At 34.9% G+C, this 19,181-nt stretch overlaps 1 protein-coding gene across 1 annotated transcript in view; it reads left to right on the top strand.

Annotated features, from left to right (window-relative positions):
- The window catches only part of TfIIS (RNA polymerase II elongation factor), a 163,861-nt gene that overhangs the window by 126,575 nt on the left and 18,105 nt on the right, over positions 1-19,181 (top strand). The window contains exon 7 of the mRNA XM_090410830.1: positions 8,886-9,032. Within this exon, the coding sequence (XP_090266956.1) occupies positions 8,886-9,032 (147 nt within the window). The remainder of the gene's footprint in view (positions 1-8,885; positions 9,033-19,181) is intronic.

The raw sequence follows: 19,181 nt of genomic DNA, 5'->3' as shown, positions 1-19,181 counted from the left end.
CGTACACCAGGTTGATAGCTTTTAACAAAATGGGCACTCATTAACTGAACAACCTCTTCTGCATCTGTAACCCTCATGCCATCAGGATTTTGAAGAGTCATTCATTCTTTCTTTTACTTGCAGCAAATCGATAGAATTCTTGTGGGTTGTCTTTAGCACACAGCGCCAGTTTCTTTTCATACTCAGACTTTGCTTTTCGTACAACAGTTGTGACTATTCTATCCTGCTGCTTATAACGTTCATAATGGACGTCATCCTTACGCACACAGTATTCTTTCCACATCGTCCTTTTTTTACGAATCTCTTGCTTGATAAGATTACACATCCAATTGAATCCCTCTCTATTTATTCTTTGAACTCTCGGGATACATTCTGATATCGCATCATTCAAGTGTTGTTTAAATGCTTCCCATGCACTCCCAATTTTTTTATTTTTTCCATCCAGCAACTGATCCCATTCCACTGAACTCAGTATATACTCCTCAGTTGGTCATAATTTCCTGCTTTGTAGTTCAGCATGTAACCTTTTCTGAATGGAACTTAGTCATAAACTTAGTCACTTCTCAAGTGAGTACTGCATGATCACTGTCGCCAACCGAAGGCAGAATAGTTACATCTTTAACTGAAATGCCCTTTGACACTATAATCATATCTGACACTCTTTGCCCTCGAGTTCCTTCTGTCACATGCTGCTTGAGGAAGTTGTCCCGCAATAGCTCAATAAATGCATTTTCATTCTTCTGATGAGATTCTACTGCTACCCAATCAATATTTGGATAATTAAAGTCTCCTATTATGATTACTCTTTTCACGCTTATCTTTTCTATTTGGTGATGCATTTCTTCATCACTAGCAGCCGATCCACCAGGTCTGTGACAACACCCCACTATGTAATTAGTCTTGTTAGATTCCACCTCACACCAGATGGCTTCAAACTCACTGCCATATGAAATATTGTTAGTAGTATTACTACAATCATAGGTCTCACGTCATCTGATATTTAGCAGCACACCCACTCCCCTCATATCCTTCAATAAATAGTGTACCCTTTACACTCGATACCAGTTAGTATGTCTGATTCTGATAGCCAGCTCACTAATACCTACAATCAGAGGTCGCAACATATTGACTAAGGCAACAAACTCTATCCCTTTGTTTCTGATACTCCTAGCATTCATGTACAGACATAATAATCTACTTGTTTCTTTTTTTGTATTGTCTTGTTTGCAGTCTACCTGACACAGTTGGACAACTTGCAGATCGCTATTATTCTCTAATGCCTTACACACGTAGACATCTTTGCACACATATGATGGGTCCGAACCAAACGAACACAAATCCGAAATCGTTCTCTCCTCATCAACATTTCTATGACAACGCCCATTCCCGTCATTAATACAGTTATATAATAGTGTCGCACTTACACTCACATTCACACCATTCCTCCCTTTATAATTTAGTTTCCCTGACTCTCTGTGTTAGGTCTTATACCAATTATTAGTTTTTCTAGACTCCTGATACCAAACGCATTCAGGTGTAGGCCATCCCTCTTATACAAATGCAATCTTCCCTCAAACTTGTGCCACACATCCATTCCTTCTACATAGCCTGCTTATCGAATCATTTGCCATCATAGCTCTTCTTAATTCATTTTCATCATAGCAAGGTAAAATACTAACGATTTTCACTTTCTCGCTCTTCACTCTCGCCTCTTCCAACAACTCTTTCCTCTCTCTCTCTCTCTCATGCTGAACTTATCGCCACTTAAATCTTTTGTACCTACTACAACTACGATTTCATTTACTTTTCTTTTCTGATTTTGAATTGCTTCCTTTATATTCTTAATTTTCGCTCCAGGAAAACTCGATGTTATAATTCGCTCATCTATAGCATGTTTTATTATAGAGTTGCCATACTAAATAACTTCTTTCTTTGCCTGTGTTGTTTTTTTTTTACCATTACATTTCTTGCACTTTTTTGGCACCATTTCAAACATATACTAAATATTAAAATATCTAATAAAAAAATATGTGATAAAATAATGGATATTATTTCTGGGAAAACGCCTATGTTACCCCTCTTAACAAACTATTATATTTACGGCTATTTTGCCTGCTTCTGTTTAGGAGTGCCCCTGTTTAAATGCCATTGGCTTTTTACTCTCGGATTCTTAGGGCATTGTAGATGTATATTTACCAATAAATATATGTAGCATAAGGAAGAGAAATTTACACATACCTTTTTCTGGGTGTTGTGGCTTTTCTTCTTTCTGCGATGTCCAAACTACTGTGTGTGGGAGGGGGGGAGAATTAAAATAGAAATGGAAAAAAACCCAGGTTTTTTGAATAATATATATATATACATATATATTATATTATTAGGGATGGGCGGAGCATTTTTTTATATTTATATAGGGTGGGAAAGGGTGAAACAGGTTGAAAACAGCAACTGATTTTTGGAGGGGGTTGACGGGGTGCGGTCTGTTTCGACTATGCTTGGTCGTCGTCTGAACACATGTCGCCTAACTCTCCCCGACACACACACACACACACACAGTTGTTTGGACATCGCAGAAAGAAGAAAAGCTACAACACCCAGAAAAAGGTATGTGTAAATTTCTCTTCCTTATGCTACATATATTTATTGGTAAATATACATCTACAATGCCCTAAGAATCTGGAGTAAAAAGCTAATGACATTTAAACAGGGGCACTCCTAAACAGAAGCAGGCAAAATAGCCGTAAATATAATAGTATGTGATAAAATACTAAATAGACTAAAAAACATTAAAATCTACACTATTATACTATAAAACGCTAATTTTCTAAGGGAAAACGCAATAAAAACAACAATCACCAATTTCACAGGAGCACCAAATTCGCCACCCAGCCACAACGTATCCTTGAACCGCTATGTTAACAGAATTAAGAACATGATTATATGTAGAGTTGTGGCTCTAGTTCTCCCATAGGTGATGACTCTCACACATGCTCTTCTATACATAGTTCAGTGGATTTTTCCATCTGACCAGAATATCGTGCATTGCAGTTACACTGAATATGTTAAACCCCTCAATATTTTAAGCTGTCATATTTTGGTTTTGCTGTAAAAGCCAGGAACTAAGTTTGGTTAGAGGTGTGAAAGAGGTGCAGATTTTTTATTTATTTATTTTTATTTTTTTGCCTAACACTTTGGTGAAACTTAGCTGATCATGTTATGCACTTGATGAAGTCCTAGAACATGAAACTAGTCATACATTCAAGATAATAAATAGTTTTCTGTGTTGTTACCCCTCAGTTTTAGTCATTTAAATTTCTTCTATTATATATATATATATATATATATAATATTACAACCATTTCTGGAGGCAAGACTTGTATGTTGGTTATTCATGATGATATTAATTAATTAGAATAACTTTTGATTAATATTTCCAGTATTTCAGCAGAGTCCATCTGCCATCATCAGGAAACAATGAATAAATTGACATAAAGTTCTTAAGATGTATACTTCCCAGATTTGAAGCAGTTTCATAGAATCAAATTTGTTTAGGTTTGGATAGTTCCTTAAGGCTCAGGCAGATTCTAGAAAAATTTCTTCATATTTAAATTTGCTCCTGTGGAGTAAGGTGACCTTTTTCCATTGTATCTGATGCCAGGTGTCCAAGTCATCTTCGGCGTAACCTGAATAGATGTAGTCTTTGTATTTGGCAATTCTTATGTTGGCTGTCCTGCCTGGCTGTAGTAGGATAGCTTACAGCCACATGGTACTTGGTAGACATCTGGCAGGTCTCAGCCAATTTTTTATATAGTCTGTAGGTCTATAGTGGTTACAAAGTTATATCTCATGAGAATTTCTGAAGTGTTATGGTTATATAGGATTGTAATAGATGTGGTGTAATCTCTGTTATGAAGGTGAGAGGGGTGTGGTTTTGGGGGTTTAATATTTTTTGGATTTGTTGGGGATTGAAGGTATTGTGAAGGTGTTCAAGTTTACTGGTGAGAACATTTGGGGCTGATCAATTTTGCCTTCCTGTTACAGGGTTTTAATAATCCCATACTATGGGCGGTGGGAACTGTTGGTGAATGTATCTGTGTGTGTGGTTTTCTGTAAACTGAGAATGCCAAGGATCCATCAGGTTGGCATGTAATCAAGGTGTTTAGGAAGTGGAGACCGTTGTTTTTTCTTTTTACAAGTTAACAGGGTCCTAGGATGCTAGTTAAGATGTGTTAAAATTAGAATTAGGAAGGTGTTAAAAGCCTCAGAGCCTTAATGAACTACCCAAAAACTAAAGCACTTGTCCTTAGAACTTCAACTCAACAGCTAATAAAACTAGGGTGACCAACTTTTGAACATAAAAATAAGGGAGATTGTGTCACGACAAATTTTAGCGAAATTTTTGGGACGTGAATCCTACATTAATTGATAGGATGGTTTATATTTAAAATATACAAATAGCAATTTAAATTATAGCACATCAAAATATTTAATATAATTATAAACATTTATACTTACATACAATTAAAATATCCATACTTCTTAGATAAACTTATTTATATTTATCAACAGATGCTGCAGCAGCAGCTTTGATTTTCATTTTGATTTACATACCATCCAACATTCACAATTATCTTTGTGAATGTTGGATGGCACGGGTTTTAGCCACAAGTACTGTTCTTCCCATTTCTTCAGATAAACACACAAATATTTACATTTCTTTTTTGGTTGCCTTTTTATTACTTTCCTTTTCACCGTCACTATCCATCACAAAAATATGCTACGGCACTCGATGTTCAAGGATACTAAAAATACTTTGAGAATGAATGCAGACACAACAGCTGGTAAGAATGCAAGATAGGAAACAGACAAACAAAATCCGGAAGTGTATACTGAAAATCGCTACCAACATTTTGATTATTCTGAATGGGTGTCGATTATTAAAATGGCCCCAAAGGTTACAAGGTCAACGCAATGATATAACATCTTTGCCGGAACACCCATGTATATTTGTTGGCCAGAACAGAATTGTATAGATTAGAAATTTCCAAACTATCGATATTAGTGTCAAATTATGTTTTCCGGTTATAATATACGTTGAAAAATTAACGACAATGATTGATTATGAAAAATACGGGAGTATTTGAAGATCAATATGGGAGCCGGGATGATCCAAAAAAATTAGCTAAAATACTGGAGTTCCTGGGAAAGTTGGTCACCCTAAATAACACCCTTTCCTGCCCACTAACTGGAGGGGGGGGGGGGACTGTTTAGGACTTTAGACTTGCATTGTTGTTCTGCATCGGTCATACTTGCCTTATGTAGTGCACGTATCAGTTTGATCATTGTTCCATGATGATGGCAGTTGGGCTCTGCCAGAATATTGGAAATATTAATTCAGTGTTATATGTAGCTTCCTTAAGTAATATTATTATCAATAACTGACATTTAAACCTTGCTACCAGATTTACTGTAATCCATGGAAATTGAACAGCATACACACCCATCAGGAAAATCTTCAGAGTTAACAGTAAGTTAACTCCGGAGATTTCTAGACAACTGAACAGGCTAGTCTTTCTAAAATGCTGCTATGATTACAATGTCATCCCTAATTGTGTTAAATTAAAACATTTTAAACCACCGAAGAACCCTCTTCCTATATAAGTGCACTAGCTTTGCCCTTTTGTGGAAACCAGTTGGTGCCACATGTTTTCTACTCACTGACCAACCAAGCTGTTCATGCACTGGAAGATGAGCTTGCTGCTATACTGATCTCTGGATGATCCTTTCAGATGTCTTTGACACTTCAGTGGTTTCTAACCAAGCCACTTTCTGCTGCCTTTGATGTTATTGTAATGTCCCCATATTATGGACAAACAGAATGTGATGTTTCTAATGAGCCCATTAGAAACATCACATTTGAGAGACTAAGGAGTATCAGCTCTGTCCAGTCATATACAAAATTTTGCACATCCTAATGACAACCAGTCTGTTAGACACTTAGTAAAATGGGAAACGTCAGAGATCTTACACCATTACTATCATGGGATTAAGAGGAAAATAATAGAACTTACAAAAATAATAATCAACCCTGTCAATTGAATGTAAATCGCAGCTGCAACATATCAGATTGTTATTGAACTGCTATGGTACATATGAGACTACCATGCACATATTCAACAATATCAGTAGGTATAGAATAGTTTCAAAATGACAGCAGCACTTTTTCAGTGTAATGACAGATACACAAACAATTTTCAATTCTTTGTGTATCTTTTTTTTTTCTTTTCTGTTTTTGCACACTATATGAAGTACTCAGGAGTAGGACGAAACTAATTGTGTTCCTTTTTTTTTTTTTTTAAATAATGATAAGAATAGTTTGCTGTGTTTGTTCCCTTAGTTTAATTAGTCATCATGTATTACCAATATATACATAATGTACCTGTTAAATAATGTGACAAAATTCATATAAAAATAAAGTGTAACTACAGAAAGATGAAGCATTTATTTATATTCAGTATAATCTCGTCCTAACTAAATACAACATTTCCGTTATTCATACGGTTTTTAAAATGCAGCAGGCAGGCTTCTACAGGTATAACATTAAGATCACACTCTTCTGGATGACTTCCATTGAGTCAGAGTTGCATCCTTTGGATTTAGTTTACAGAGTACCAGATGTGTTGGATTTGGACATGAGAAGCTATTTAATACACAATGTGCAGGCACATTGTCACTGCCTGCTGTTTATTTTGTACTACAACCCTTGCATTCATTTGTGTTGATTCAGATGCATTCCATAACATTGAAATAATACTGAATCCTAACCATTTGAGCAGCCACAACAAATTTTTCATGAACATTTCCATGAACGTAAAACGAAATCAATCAGCATCATTTTGACTCAAGGTTTCTGTATTAAAACCACGAAGTATTGCTGATTACCATTCGATACTTCACCATTTTGTTTCCAGATCATATTAGAAACACCATGATTCATCTTCACTCACAATTCTCTTTAAAATGGTAAGATCTGTTTTTGACATGAGGCACTAACACTTTCACTCGAACAGCATGTACTTGCAAAATAATGAAGGCTATCACAGCATGCATGTGCTTGTTTGGAAAGTGCACACTTAACAATTAAAATGATATCTTATTTTTCTCAATTCTATTTACGGTGTGTCTGTAAAAAAAAATTTGTCTCATTATTTAATGGGCACACTATGTTTGCATATATTGTGTTCTATACTCTGCTAAAGGGGAGGGGAGGGGATGTATTGCAGTCCCATCCAGTTGTTTGTTTCTATACTTTTCCTTTCTACGTAAACCAGCATGAACATCTGAGTAATTCAAAATTGTTGGCGAGGGGGGGGGGGTGGATAGAGGAACTTTGGCCCTTAATAAGAGCAAGAATCTCTTTTAGTGGTATTTGTTAGTGATAAACAGAGAAGCCATATCAGACATTTCTGTACAATAATATGAACTATGAGAATAGAAGTCATGAATCTTTTCTTACACTTGTTTAGTTTTGTGTGTTATGTTGATAGAGCTATTATATAATTTGGTGTTGCATTATACTATAGTAACTCTCAGTTAATCTAGCTTACTAGATATTAAACATGGAATGCTTCAAGATTAGGCAATTATTTTTCATTTTTCTACATCATCATCAGCCATTTTCTGTCCACTGCTGGACAAAGGCCTCCCTTAAAGTTTTCCATTCATTTCTATCTCGAGCTTTTCAATGCCATTGAATTCCAGTCTCTTTAATCTCATCCTCCCATTTTTTCTTTGGTCTTCTTGTAGCTCTCATTCCATCTCTAGGATATCAACTTTGTTCCATTTTTGAGAGTTTTGCATCTTGCAATATGTCCTGTCCATTGCTATTTGGATCTTTTCTGAGCTTTAATCCAAGTAATGATCTTTTCATTTTCAACTTGTTAGCAATTTTTGTGTCAAAATTCACATTTCACTTCTATATGTCATGACTGGAAGTATACAGCTGTTGAGTATTTTTCTTTTAAGGCAGATTGAAATGTTTTCCCAGTGTTTTCCAAAGGCTATCCAACCAAGTAGAATTCTACATATAATTTCTTCTTCACAGTCTCTTCCTGCTGTGATCTTTTGTCCTAGGTAAACATTGGAAGTTATTATATCAATTTCCTGGTGTTTCATTTGTATCAGCTTTTTTAGTGCTATATTTATTATACATTATTTTTGTTTTGTCTTTGTTTATATTTAATCCTTTCTTTTTATATACTGAACAGATATTCTGTAAAGAATGGCAGAAATGTGGAGGCTATGAAAAGAAGTGCAGTTGCTTCTTATGAAAAGTGCCTTTTAAAGAGAAAAAACATTTTCAAAATGTGATAAGTTCATCAGAAGGAGGCTAAGTCTTATCTTTCACTTTTGTCTTTCAATTTCTCTTCTACTTGTTTAATTTGCAAGTCATACTGAAGATGTCCTTGATACTAGGGCAAAAATTCTGTGCTAAATAAAGAATATTACAGGCATGTTAAATCTGTAGTAAGTTATTTAATTGTGGCTTACATTCTCATTCATTGTGTAAAGTCTTATCCTAAGTATCAGTTCGTTCTATAATTGTCTTCTGTTTATTGTATGCAAACTAAGGTGGACACTTGCACATACAGCCTATAGTAGGCTACTCCAGATATAAACATAACTATCCTGTAGTGTGCACTTGATATGTTTGCATGTCTGAATTCATGATTTGTTAAGATTGTACAAGGTTCTAATAGGAATTAATCTTTTGGGCTAGTCTTAATCTCTCTCTCTCTAGTACATCCAAAAAGTTAAGCATATGTACACATACTGCATATATTATTCAATTGAAGTCTATTAATTGTTTGATTTTTTATATGTAGGAAATGGCCAGTGATGAAATGAAAAAGCTAAGACAGAAATTTACTACCGAGTCTATCAATGATCATCAGATGGCACTAACAGGTGGAACAAAAACAGATCTTCTGAAATGTCCAAAATGCAAAAAGAGCAATTGTACATATAATCAGGTACATTGTATTATTTCCTTTCTTATTAGCTATATGAAAAATGTAAAAGAAAATAGTTTATATTCACATGATATGATATATCAGGGGTGTTCAACCCATCAATCGTGGAGCAATTTTTGGTCAATCTCTTGTGTATTCCTCCTTACAAATTTAATTAAAACTGAAAACATAATATTTTATTTATCATTATTTGTATTATTTTTAATTCGCTTTAAGTATATTGCTATTGTTTATTTATTTTTCGCTAAAATTGTCAAATCAGTAATTTTCTTATAAGTCCGGGTAAATGAATTAATTTGGATCAGTGCAAGTCAAACAGCGAGCTGAGTGAATACGATTATAAGCAAAGTCTAAAAACTCGATTGTAGCTTAAATATTCAAAGCACATAACATCGATTTTTTATTTAGGTTAAGTCCCATATAAATATTGTAAAAAAATAAACTTCGTTTGTCTCAGTATAGTTTGTATTAGATGTTTTTGTAATACAAAAACTCTGAAGCTAACTGTATATACTGCTTTAATAAGAATATGTTAGAGTGTTAAAAACAAAGGCAATGTTTTTGTTGCCGTAACTGTACATGGCGGCATTGGAAAGATTGTTATTGAAACTTGTATGCATGAGAAAGGCTTGCAGACTCTAAGTGTAAAACATCTCCGAAGTCAGTCAGAAAGAGTTCAAACAACTTTCCGATGGCTGGCAACTTACAATCAAAAGAAAGTGGAAGAGAACCAAAGGCGTGTCGAACTTGAAATTTAAGATGAAAGACTCATACTGATTCTTTGGGGGTTGCCAAACTTCATGCGAGGTCTCAGAGGAGGCCTAATAAAAAGGGACTGAAGCAAGCAGAAGAGGGCCCCGGTTCCAGAATTGCTGTCAGAGAGGAGGCCGCCCGGTCCAGAGTCGCTGTCAGAGAGAGACAGAGAGGCTGCCCGGATCCACGTTGGTTGCTTGAGAGAAGAGTTTCCTGCTTCCAGAAAGGAGCTTCTCGGTTCGAGACGTCGCTAGAGAGAGACTACTTCTAGGCCGCAGACAAGGTCTCAAATTGCCAAAAGAAAGAGTTCCAATTGCCGGAGAAGAGTTTCCAGGCCAGAGAGGGATCCAGTTAACAGTTGGCAGCAGTTCTAGCTTGTTGAAACTGCAGAAAAAGAAGGCAGTCATCCAGGCATTTTTGGCTAGCCCAAGCAGAGGAGAAAAGGTAAGGCAAATTTCCCAAAGCACCTTCACTTGTTTTTCTTTTCACCAAGGGAGAGTAACCTTTTGCCCGAGCTGAATGAGCCCACAGCCCGCTACGTTCCCGATGAGATGCAGCCGAGCCAAAATTTCCTGAACAAGATCTGAGACTAAAGAATTGCCATAGAACTTTTAGTGAAAGACTTTTGACTGAATATGAGATACAGAGCCATTGTTGATACAAGAAAGACTTTTAGGATATATGTTTAAAAGTGTTAAGAAAATGAAAGGAAATAACTGAAGAAGAATTAGAAATCAGCCTGAAAGAAACAAGAAACGGAAAATCACCTGGAGTTAATAAGCTAGGTTCAGAACTATATAAATACGCAGGAACAAGATTCAAAAAAAGACTCTTATTATTTTTAAATAAAATTTACTCAACTGGTATCCCCCCAATAGAATGGAAAAAAGCAATTGTGATTCCTATCTTTAAGAAAGGTAATAGAGATGACCCTAAAAACTATAGAGGTATCAGTATACTAAATTCCTGTTACAAAATATACAGCAGAATCTTAAATAACAAACTAATGAAATATTCCAAAAACTTTATTCTAGAGATACAGAATGGATTTAGAAAAGGACGATCATGTATAGACCCAGCCTTTTGCCTAAAATTAATAGTAGAGAAAAGAAGAGAATATAATTTGGAAACACATATTGCATTTATTGACTTTGAAAAAGCATTTGACAAAGTTAAAAGAAACATATTATTTAACATATTAAAAGAAAGACAAATACCAAATAATATCCTAAAAGCTATCACAAGTATATATGAACATAATCAAATACAAATAAGATTAAATCATGAGCTATCATATACAAGAGAGATAAACCAAGTGGTCCGACAGGGATGTCCCCTCTCAGCAACTCTTTTTAATATCTACTTAAATGAAATAATAATAAAATGAAGGAAAAATTTACACCAAGGAATTAAACTTTCACCTACAGTTAACTTAAACACTCTCCTCTTTGCAGACGACCAAATAATAATTACAAATTCTGAAGATAACTTACAGAAAGCTATTTTAAATCTAAATGAGATATCCAAAGATTATGGTATGATAATATCAACAGAAAAATCAAAAACTATGCCTTTAAAGGACAAGATCCAGCAAGAACTAAAATAGTAATAGATAACAAGATCTTAGAACAAGTGAATTCATTTAACTACCTAGGATGTATGATCACATATGAAAATGAAAAAGATATAAACGTAAAAATTGCAAAATATTTAAAAATAACAGGTGTAATTAACTCTATATTTAAACCAAACCTACTTCAAAAACAAACCAGGCTAAAAGTATACAATACATTAGCCTTACCGGTCTTAATGTATGGAAGCGAAATCTGGACAATAAAACAAAAAGACAAACAAAGATTAACAACAGCAGAAATAAAGTTTATGAGAAAAACTGCAAAGTATACCCTATTTGATCACAAAAGAAATGAAGATATTATGAAAGAATTAAACCAAGAACCAGTAATAGAAAAAATTAAAAAATATAAACATAAATGGATGGAACACGTTCAAAGAATGAAAACAGAAAGATTACCAAAACAAGCCTTAAAGTACAAACCATTAGAAAAAAGAAAACCAGGACGTCCTCTTAAATGATTCAACGATGAATTCTAAGGCCGGAACAGGCCATGCTAGGCCTAAATTCTTGATACGTATGATGATGATGATGTTTAAAGTGTTAAGAAATGTCCATAAGAGAATCAATTGGCATGTTAGAGGTTGATATCAAATGTGTAAAGATAACTTAACACAGATTTAGGTAACCTCTTTACGAGTAAGCTTAGAGATTAATAAGTAAAAATTTGTAAACTGAGAGTAGGTAACCTTATGTGTTAAAGAAAGTATTTAATGTTGAAGAAAGAAGGTTCTTATTTTTGCTAAAGAGTTTTTATAGATGGATAGAGAAAGAAATCTCCCTAACGTTAAAATTGTGTATATTTCATAGTAATGTAAATAATTGTCATTTGACTTTCTTGTTAAAAGAGTGCTGCGTGTTTGTTTATTTGCAACTGCACTGTTTCTAAAATAAATCGGACTTGTTGAGCAGGAATCTAAGTGAGTTGGCCAAAGCGTGAAATTAAGAAAAAAGAATAGACCACAACTGTTTGTGAAAGTTTTAATGTAGGAATTTCTGTTAGAGAAAGAGAAATCTACCAGCCATATATTTGAGTTCTTTTTGCTAATCAAAGAACATTGGCAAAAACATTTTGGCACAGTCTCATTTTAAATAAATTTTCTAATATCTTAGGCATAAGACTTATAATGCGAAAGGTAGATAAACATAGCGCGTAATAAGATAAACAAGAGAGATTCTGAGAGAGAGAACGCACGCACAGCAAATTAGAATAACGGAGAATAAAGTATAGACTGAAAAACATAACAAGTAATTAATAGAAATTACAAGTATACAAAGTTAAATAATAATAAAAGTTTACACTGTCACAGTAATGACTGGATAGCAAAAGTAGACGTATAACAAAAGCACATTGTAAGCGTTTCGTTTAATTTGAGGATAATCATGAGTGTATCAAAGAAATCGAGGACATATCATTTTCACAAGGCATGGGAAACTGATTTTTTCTTTACAATGCTAAATGGAAAGTGTTGTTGTTTGATTTGTAATTCATCTGTAGCAATTCCAAAAAAAGGTAATATTGAGAGACATTTTTGATCACTACATGTAAAATATGATGAAGATTTTCCCAAAAATTCCGAAATACGTAAATCAAAAATTATAAATTTAAAGGCAGGACTTTCTGGACAACAAAATATGATTTCGAAAGTAACAAATAAGCCATTATCAGTCACTATTGAATCTTTGAAAGTGTGTCATTTATTAGCAAAAGCAAAAAAGCCTTTTACTGATGGAGAGTTAATAAAAGAATTGTTTCTTGCAGCAGCAGAATCTTTATTTTCTGATTTTAAAAATAAAAATGAAATCATTTCGAATATTAAAGATTTCCAACTTTCCAGAACAACGGTTATGAGAAGAGTTGAAATTTTAAGTGCCAATCTGAATACTCAGTTAATGTCAGACATTCACCAACGTGTTGCGTTTTCATTACAATTTGATGAATCAAATAACTTTACTGATATTGCTCAGTTAATGGTATTTATTCGCATGGTATTTCAAGATTATTCAAGTAAAGAACTTTTGAAAATTATACCATTATTGGAAGGACTAGGGGAGAAGACATTTTTCCAGCATTTGATGAATTTGTGAAACAACACCAACTTCCGCTTTTTAAACTTGTGTCTATTACTACTGATGTTGCTCCTGCAATGATAGGTAATAAATCAGGCTTCATTTCATTATGTAAAAATGATGACAAATATCTAGATTTTTTAACGTACCACTGTATTATTCACCAACAAGTACTGAAGAAACAGTGTAGTAAAAGATTAAACACAAAAGTTGTTTTGGATGTTACATTTAAAATTGTAAATTCTGTTCAAGGAAAAGCCCTGCAACGGCAGTTATTTAAATTACAGGCAGATGATGATAGGGAACTTCTGTTGTACAATAATGTTCGCTGGCTCAGCAGAAGTCAATTTTTAGAAAGATTTCTTGTATTAATTAATGATATAAAAAATTTTCTTGATGAAAAAGGAGATATTTATCCACAATTGAGTGATAAAAGATGATTGTTACACTTAATTTTTAGTAGATTTCTGTACGAAATCAAGCAATTTAAATTTAGAGTTACAAGGTAGAGATAATTTTTTTTTTTTTTTTTTTTTTTAATTTTGGTTTAACCAATAAGAATACAATTTGGTCGGCTAAATCCCAAATTGCCAGCCCATCCTCGTTCGTTCAGTATCAAAGTAGATACCCAACAGGGTGCACCACGAGAAGGTGAGGACTGGACATTAGGTCAGAAGCCCTGGTCGGTTCTCCGCATTCCTTTAAAGGCTATGTGGAGGTCTCCTCTCAGTTATACAGCTTTGACCCTTAAGCACCCCCTACATACAAAAATATTTTGGGAAAATTTGGAGAAAAGAGCAAAGCTAATAATAATGGCAAATATCTGTTGGATTTCTGCTCAGGACATGGACTGGTTATTACTAACACCATGTTCCAACATAAAAATGTGCACAAATTCACATGGAGAGAAGAGGCTAGGAATAAGAAAAGTCTCATTGACTATGTTATTGTTGATAGTGATGTTTTCTCCCTGGTGCAGGACACCAGAGTGTACAGAGGATTTGAAATTGGAAGTGATCACTATTTAGTCTTGAGCAGGATAAAATTGAATTTCATATTGAAAAGAATAACATGTAAGAAAGTTTTAAAGCGAATAAAAGTTGAGCAGCTCTCAGATGTGAACTGTAGACTAAAATACAGAAATATTATTGAAAAGAAAATGAAAGAGTTTGAGAACAGGAATCAAACCTTGGAGATTCAGTGGCAAACTCTGAAGGAAACGTTGATTGATTCTGCCAGAGAGGCATGTGGTGAGGTTGTGTGCAAGGATAAAAAAATCAGAACTCCCTGGTGGACACAGGAAGTTAAAGAGGCAGTGAAGGAAAAGAAGAAAGCATATCAAAAGTTCCTGGCAAATAAGTCAGCTTTTACTCTTACAGAATACAGAGACAAATGTAAGAAAGCTAAACAGTGTGTAAAACTAGCTAAACAAAAGTCATGGGAGGACTTTGGCAAGAATATAGAAAATAAATATCAAGAAGGTGGCAAAATATTCTGGAGGTTGTTGAAGAAGCTTAGGAATGGAGGAAAGAGTGCTGTAAAAGGAATTAGAGATGATAAAGGTGAAATGAAAACAGGAGAAAAAGATATCCTTGAAGTATGGAGTAATTACTTTGAAAAACTGCTAAATGAAACAAGCAGTGATGACAGCACAGTGATAAAAAACACTGACCAGGCATGCAGTCAGGAATACATATCCATACTTGAAGTAGAAAAAGCCATCAAAGGCTTGAAATGTGGAAAGGCAGCAGGAGTAGATGATATTCGACCAGAAATGCTGAAGTATGGTGGTATAAGAGTCTTACAGTGGCTGCACTGCATAGTTCAGAAAGCCTGGACAGAGGGACGAATTCCTGATGATTGGAGTAGAGCTCTCATAGTACCCATATATAAAAAGGGAAATAAAACTGAATGTGAGAATTACAGAGGTATTTCCCTACTGAGTGTTCCTGGCAAGATCTATGCAAGTATACTTGAGAAACGGTTGAGAAGAATTGTGGAAGAAAAGCTTGGTGAAGAACAAGCTGGATTCAGGCCAAATAGAGGCTGTCAGGATCAGATCTTCACTTTACGACAAATAGTCAAGAAAGCATGGGAATATAACAAAGATCTGTATTTAAGTTTTGTCGATTTGGAAAAGGCATATGACAAGGTGCCAAGAGAGAAGCTATTCAATACGCTGCAGTTATATGGTGTCAATGGGGCATTATATCAAGCAATACTTAGTCTTTATTTGAGTTGTGAGTCAGCAGTTAGAATTGATGGAAGTACAGGAAGATGGTTTAATGTTAAATCTGGTGTGAGACAAGGATGTACATTATCCCCTCTGTTATTCATTATCTATATAGATCACATTATGAAGGAATGTGGTATTAAACCTGATATCAAAATTGGAGATGTTAATGTCAGCTCTTTGCTTTATGCGGATGATGTTATACTTCTAAATAAATCCACTACAAGTCTGCAAGATTCTCTGACTAAATTGAATAGCTGTTGTAATAGGTATGGTATGAAGGTCAGCAATAAAAAGACAAAGACAATGAAAATAGGCAGAATCATTGAAAATGTCAACTGTGTTGTGAATGGAGAACCTGTGGAACAAGTAAAACATTTCAGCTACTTAGGCACAATTTTTACTGAAGATGGTAAACTAAATATAGAAATAGACAACAGAATCAGCAAAGCTGGTATCGTGGGAAGTCAATTGAATAAATTCATATGGAATAAGAAAGAAATTAGTCGGAACACTAAATTAGCTGTATACAAGACTGTGTTCAAACCAATTTTAACTTATGGATCTGAGAGCTGGGTAAGAAGTAAAACACTTGACCAAAGACTAGAGACCGCAGATATGAGAGTCCTGAGAAAGATTAGAGGCGTGAACAGATGGCATCAATGGCAATATCATATTAAAAATGAGGATATTAGGAAAGAACTTGACATTGTCAGCATCCAGGAATGCGTTAGCAGAGCTAATCTCAGGTGGTATGGTCACTTAAACAGAATGGGTGAAGAAAGATTAGCAAAACAAGTGTTCTCTGCCAGGTTGGCAGCAAAACGACCCAGAGGAAGACCAAGATATAGGTGGATTGATACGGTACAAAGTGCCTTAGACGATAGAAATATAAGATCTGATAATGTTGGAGTCTTGACAAGTAACAGACTGATTTGGAGGAAAATTGTAGATAGGAAGTTAGTAATGATGTAATTTTTTCATGTAGTACTGTCATATCCTGTACACCCCTTGAGGGTACATGGCAGGAATTTGATGATGATGATGAGGTAGAGATAAAAATTTAATTGACTTTAGTTTTGGCTAGTTAGTAAATGTTTATTAAGTGTTAGTTGTTAAGAGGGGAAAAAATATTATAATGAATACTCTAGATGCAAATGTGTATTTTATTAATGATAAAGAAGAAAACTAGTAAATAAACCTTTTGACTTTAGTTTTGTCCTCTGTTAGTAATATTTTTATTAACTGTTAGATCTTTGTGGAGAGGGGGAATACACGTTGAGGCTAAGTTTATATACACCACATACACACACACACACATATACATGACTATCCTTTCAGAAGTTATGCAATATATACAGGTGTAAATCTTTGGCTTGCATCTGTATGTATATCAGCAATCAAACTGTTTTTATAGAGATGAACTGAAGCACCATACAAGACTCTACTAATTTCTTGTAGAAAGTTGGTGGTATTTTGCTTCACCCTTTTAATCATTAGTGAGCTCCATTGATATTCATAGAGCTATCTTAGCTGTGCTCTAATTGTGCATTCTGATTCTAGTCGGGGCTATTTGCTTGCTGCTGCAATATTGTTATTTTCTTCTAACTACTTATTCCACTTATTTATAATCGTTTGCTTGGAGTTTTATTGTGTTGAAAGGCGTAAACACCACTACCATAAAATTGCTGCATCACTGTCAGACCTAGTGGTCATGATTTCATTTACTATGACCACTGGGCCTAATCCATACTACAAGATGCATCTTCACATTACATTGCCACTTGAAACATCTTAACTGGAGCAGTATTGAAGTGAAACATGTTTGGATTTGGTATCCTTCAAATCCAAACATGCTCATCAAACTGGAAGAGCATGTATTGGGTTGCGTTCAGTTTATGCGTTAGTACAAGATTACGCTGCTTTGCCTGTCGCTATTGTTGTGCTACTACGCAACGCTATTGCATAGTTGAAAGGCGACATTTCACATAACCTTTCAGTGAATTTTCGTTCGACCTATTTCAGTTGCGTGTGTGTAACATATTTTTTAAAATGGAATGAAATGATGTACATTACTGGCATATTTTGCTTTTTTATTTCAAAAAAGGCAAACGAGCTGCGTTGGCCCATAAAAAAAATATGCAGCGTATATGGGGGGATGGTGCCTTAACAGAATACGTTTGCCAAATTCCGTTCTGGTGATATAGACATCAGTGATGCTCCTTGCGCCGATCGCACAACCGAGGTTGATTCGAGTGCTGTGAAGGATATCGTCGACAAAAATCCGTCACAAACAGTGCAGGAGATTGCTGCAGTACTGAACATATCCCATACTAGCGTTGAAAACCATTTGCATAAGCTGGGATATGTTTCAGAACTCGATGTTTGGGTGCCACAAGAATTGACAGGCCAATATGACTGCTCGCATACCCATCTGTGATTCGCTGTGACATCGCCAAGAAAACGACCCATTTTTTTGAAGCAGATGCTTATGGGAGATGAAAAATGGATCATGTACGATAACGTGGTATGTAAAAGATCATGGGGCATAGGAGCAAACCGCCGCAAACAACCTCGAAAGCAGGATTGCACCCAAAGATGATCATTCTCTTTGTGTATGGTGGGATTATAAAGGTGTTGTCTACTATGAGGTGTTACCGTCAGGCAGAATGATTGATTCAACTTTCTCTTGCTCACAGTTAACGCGACTGGCCTGTGCAATTAGCACAAAACGTCCTGAATTGGCAAATCGGAAAGGAGTTGTCTTTCACCATGACAACGCACATCATCATTAACAACCCAAAGTGAATTGTTATGTCTTGGCTGGGATGTTTTGCTACATCCTCTGTATTCACCAGACCTGGCACCTTCCGATTACCACTTATTTCAGTCGTTGCAGAATTCTCTGAATGGAAAAACCTTTGCTAATGAGGAGGCTATCAAAAGACACCTGGATCAGTTTTTCACCAGTAAACCTCAGGAGTGTTGGATCGTCCTTAGTACATCCTGTCTTTTGATCCACCATCTTGTTTTAATGTTGTTCTTATTAAAGTTAATTAATTGTATGTTGATTACTAATTCAAATATAGGGAAATTTCTACTATACTGTGCCACCCTATACTCAGATTAGTCTGTGCAAAATGGTGGAATCAAATATTAATTAACTTTATCAGTCTAATTTTTATATGTAGCCCGAATTTGACATCAACATTTAAGGTTCCTGCTAGGTCCGATAATTTTATGAACGGTGCAGTGAAAAAGAATCAGGCTAACAACAAATTGAAATCAATAAAACAAAACATTTAATGCAGGATTATATAATATATACATAAGCATACTTTGGATACAAGATATTGCAAAATTAACTCTATTCAAGGACTCATAATATTCACTCAACTCTTGGTATCAACATTGAGTCTTTAAAATCTAATTTCTCCCTAACAAACAAAGATAGTTCTAA

Source organism: Typopeltis vanoorti, chromosome 20 (assembly GCF_054136105.1).
Source record: "Typopeltis vanoorti isolate ZY-2024b chromosome 20, IOZ_Tvanoo_1.0, whole genome shotgun sequence".
Lineage (NCBI taxonomy): Eukaryota > Metazoa > Arthropoda > Arachnida > Uropygi > Thelyphonidae > Typopeltis > Typopeltis vanoorti.
Note: the sequence above shows the minus strand (reverse complement) of the source record. Positions and strands in the feature narration are given on the sequence as shown.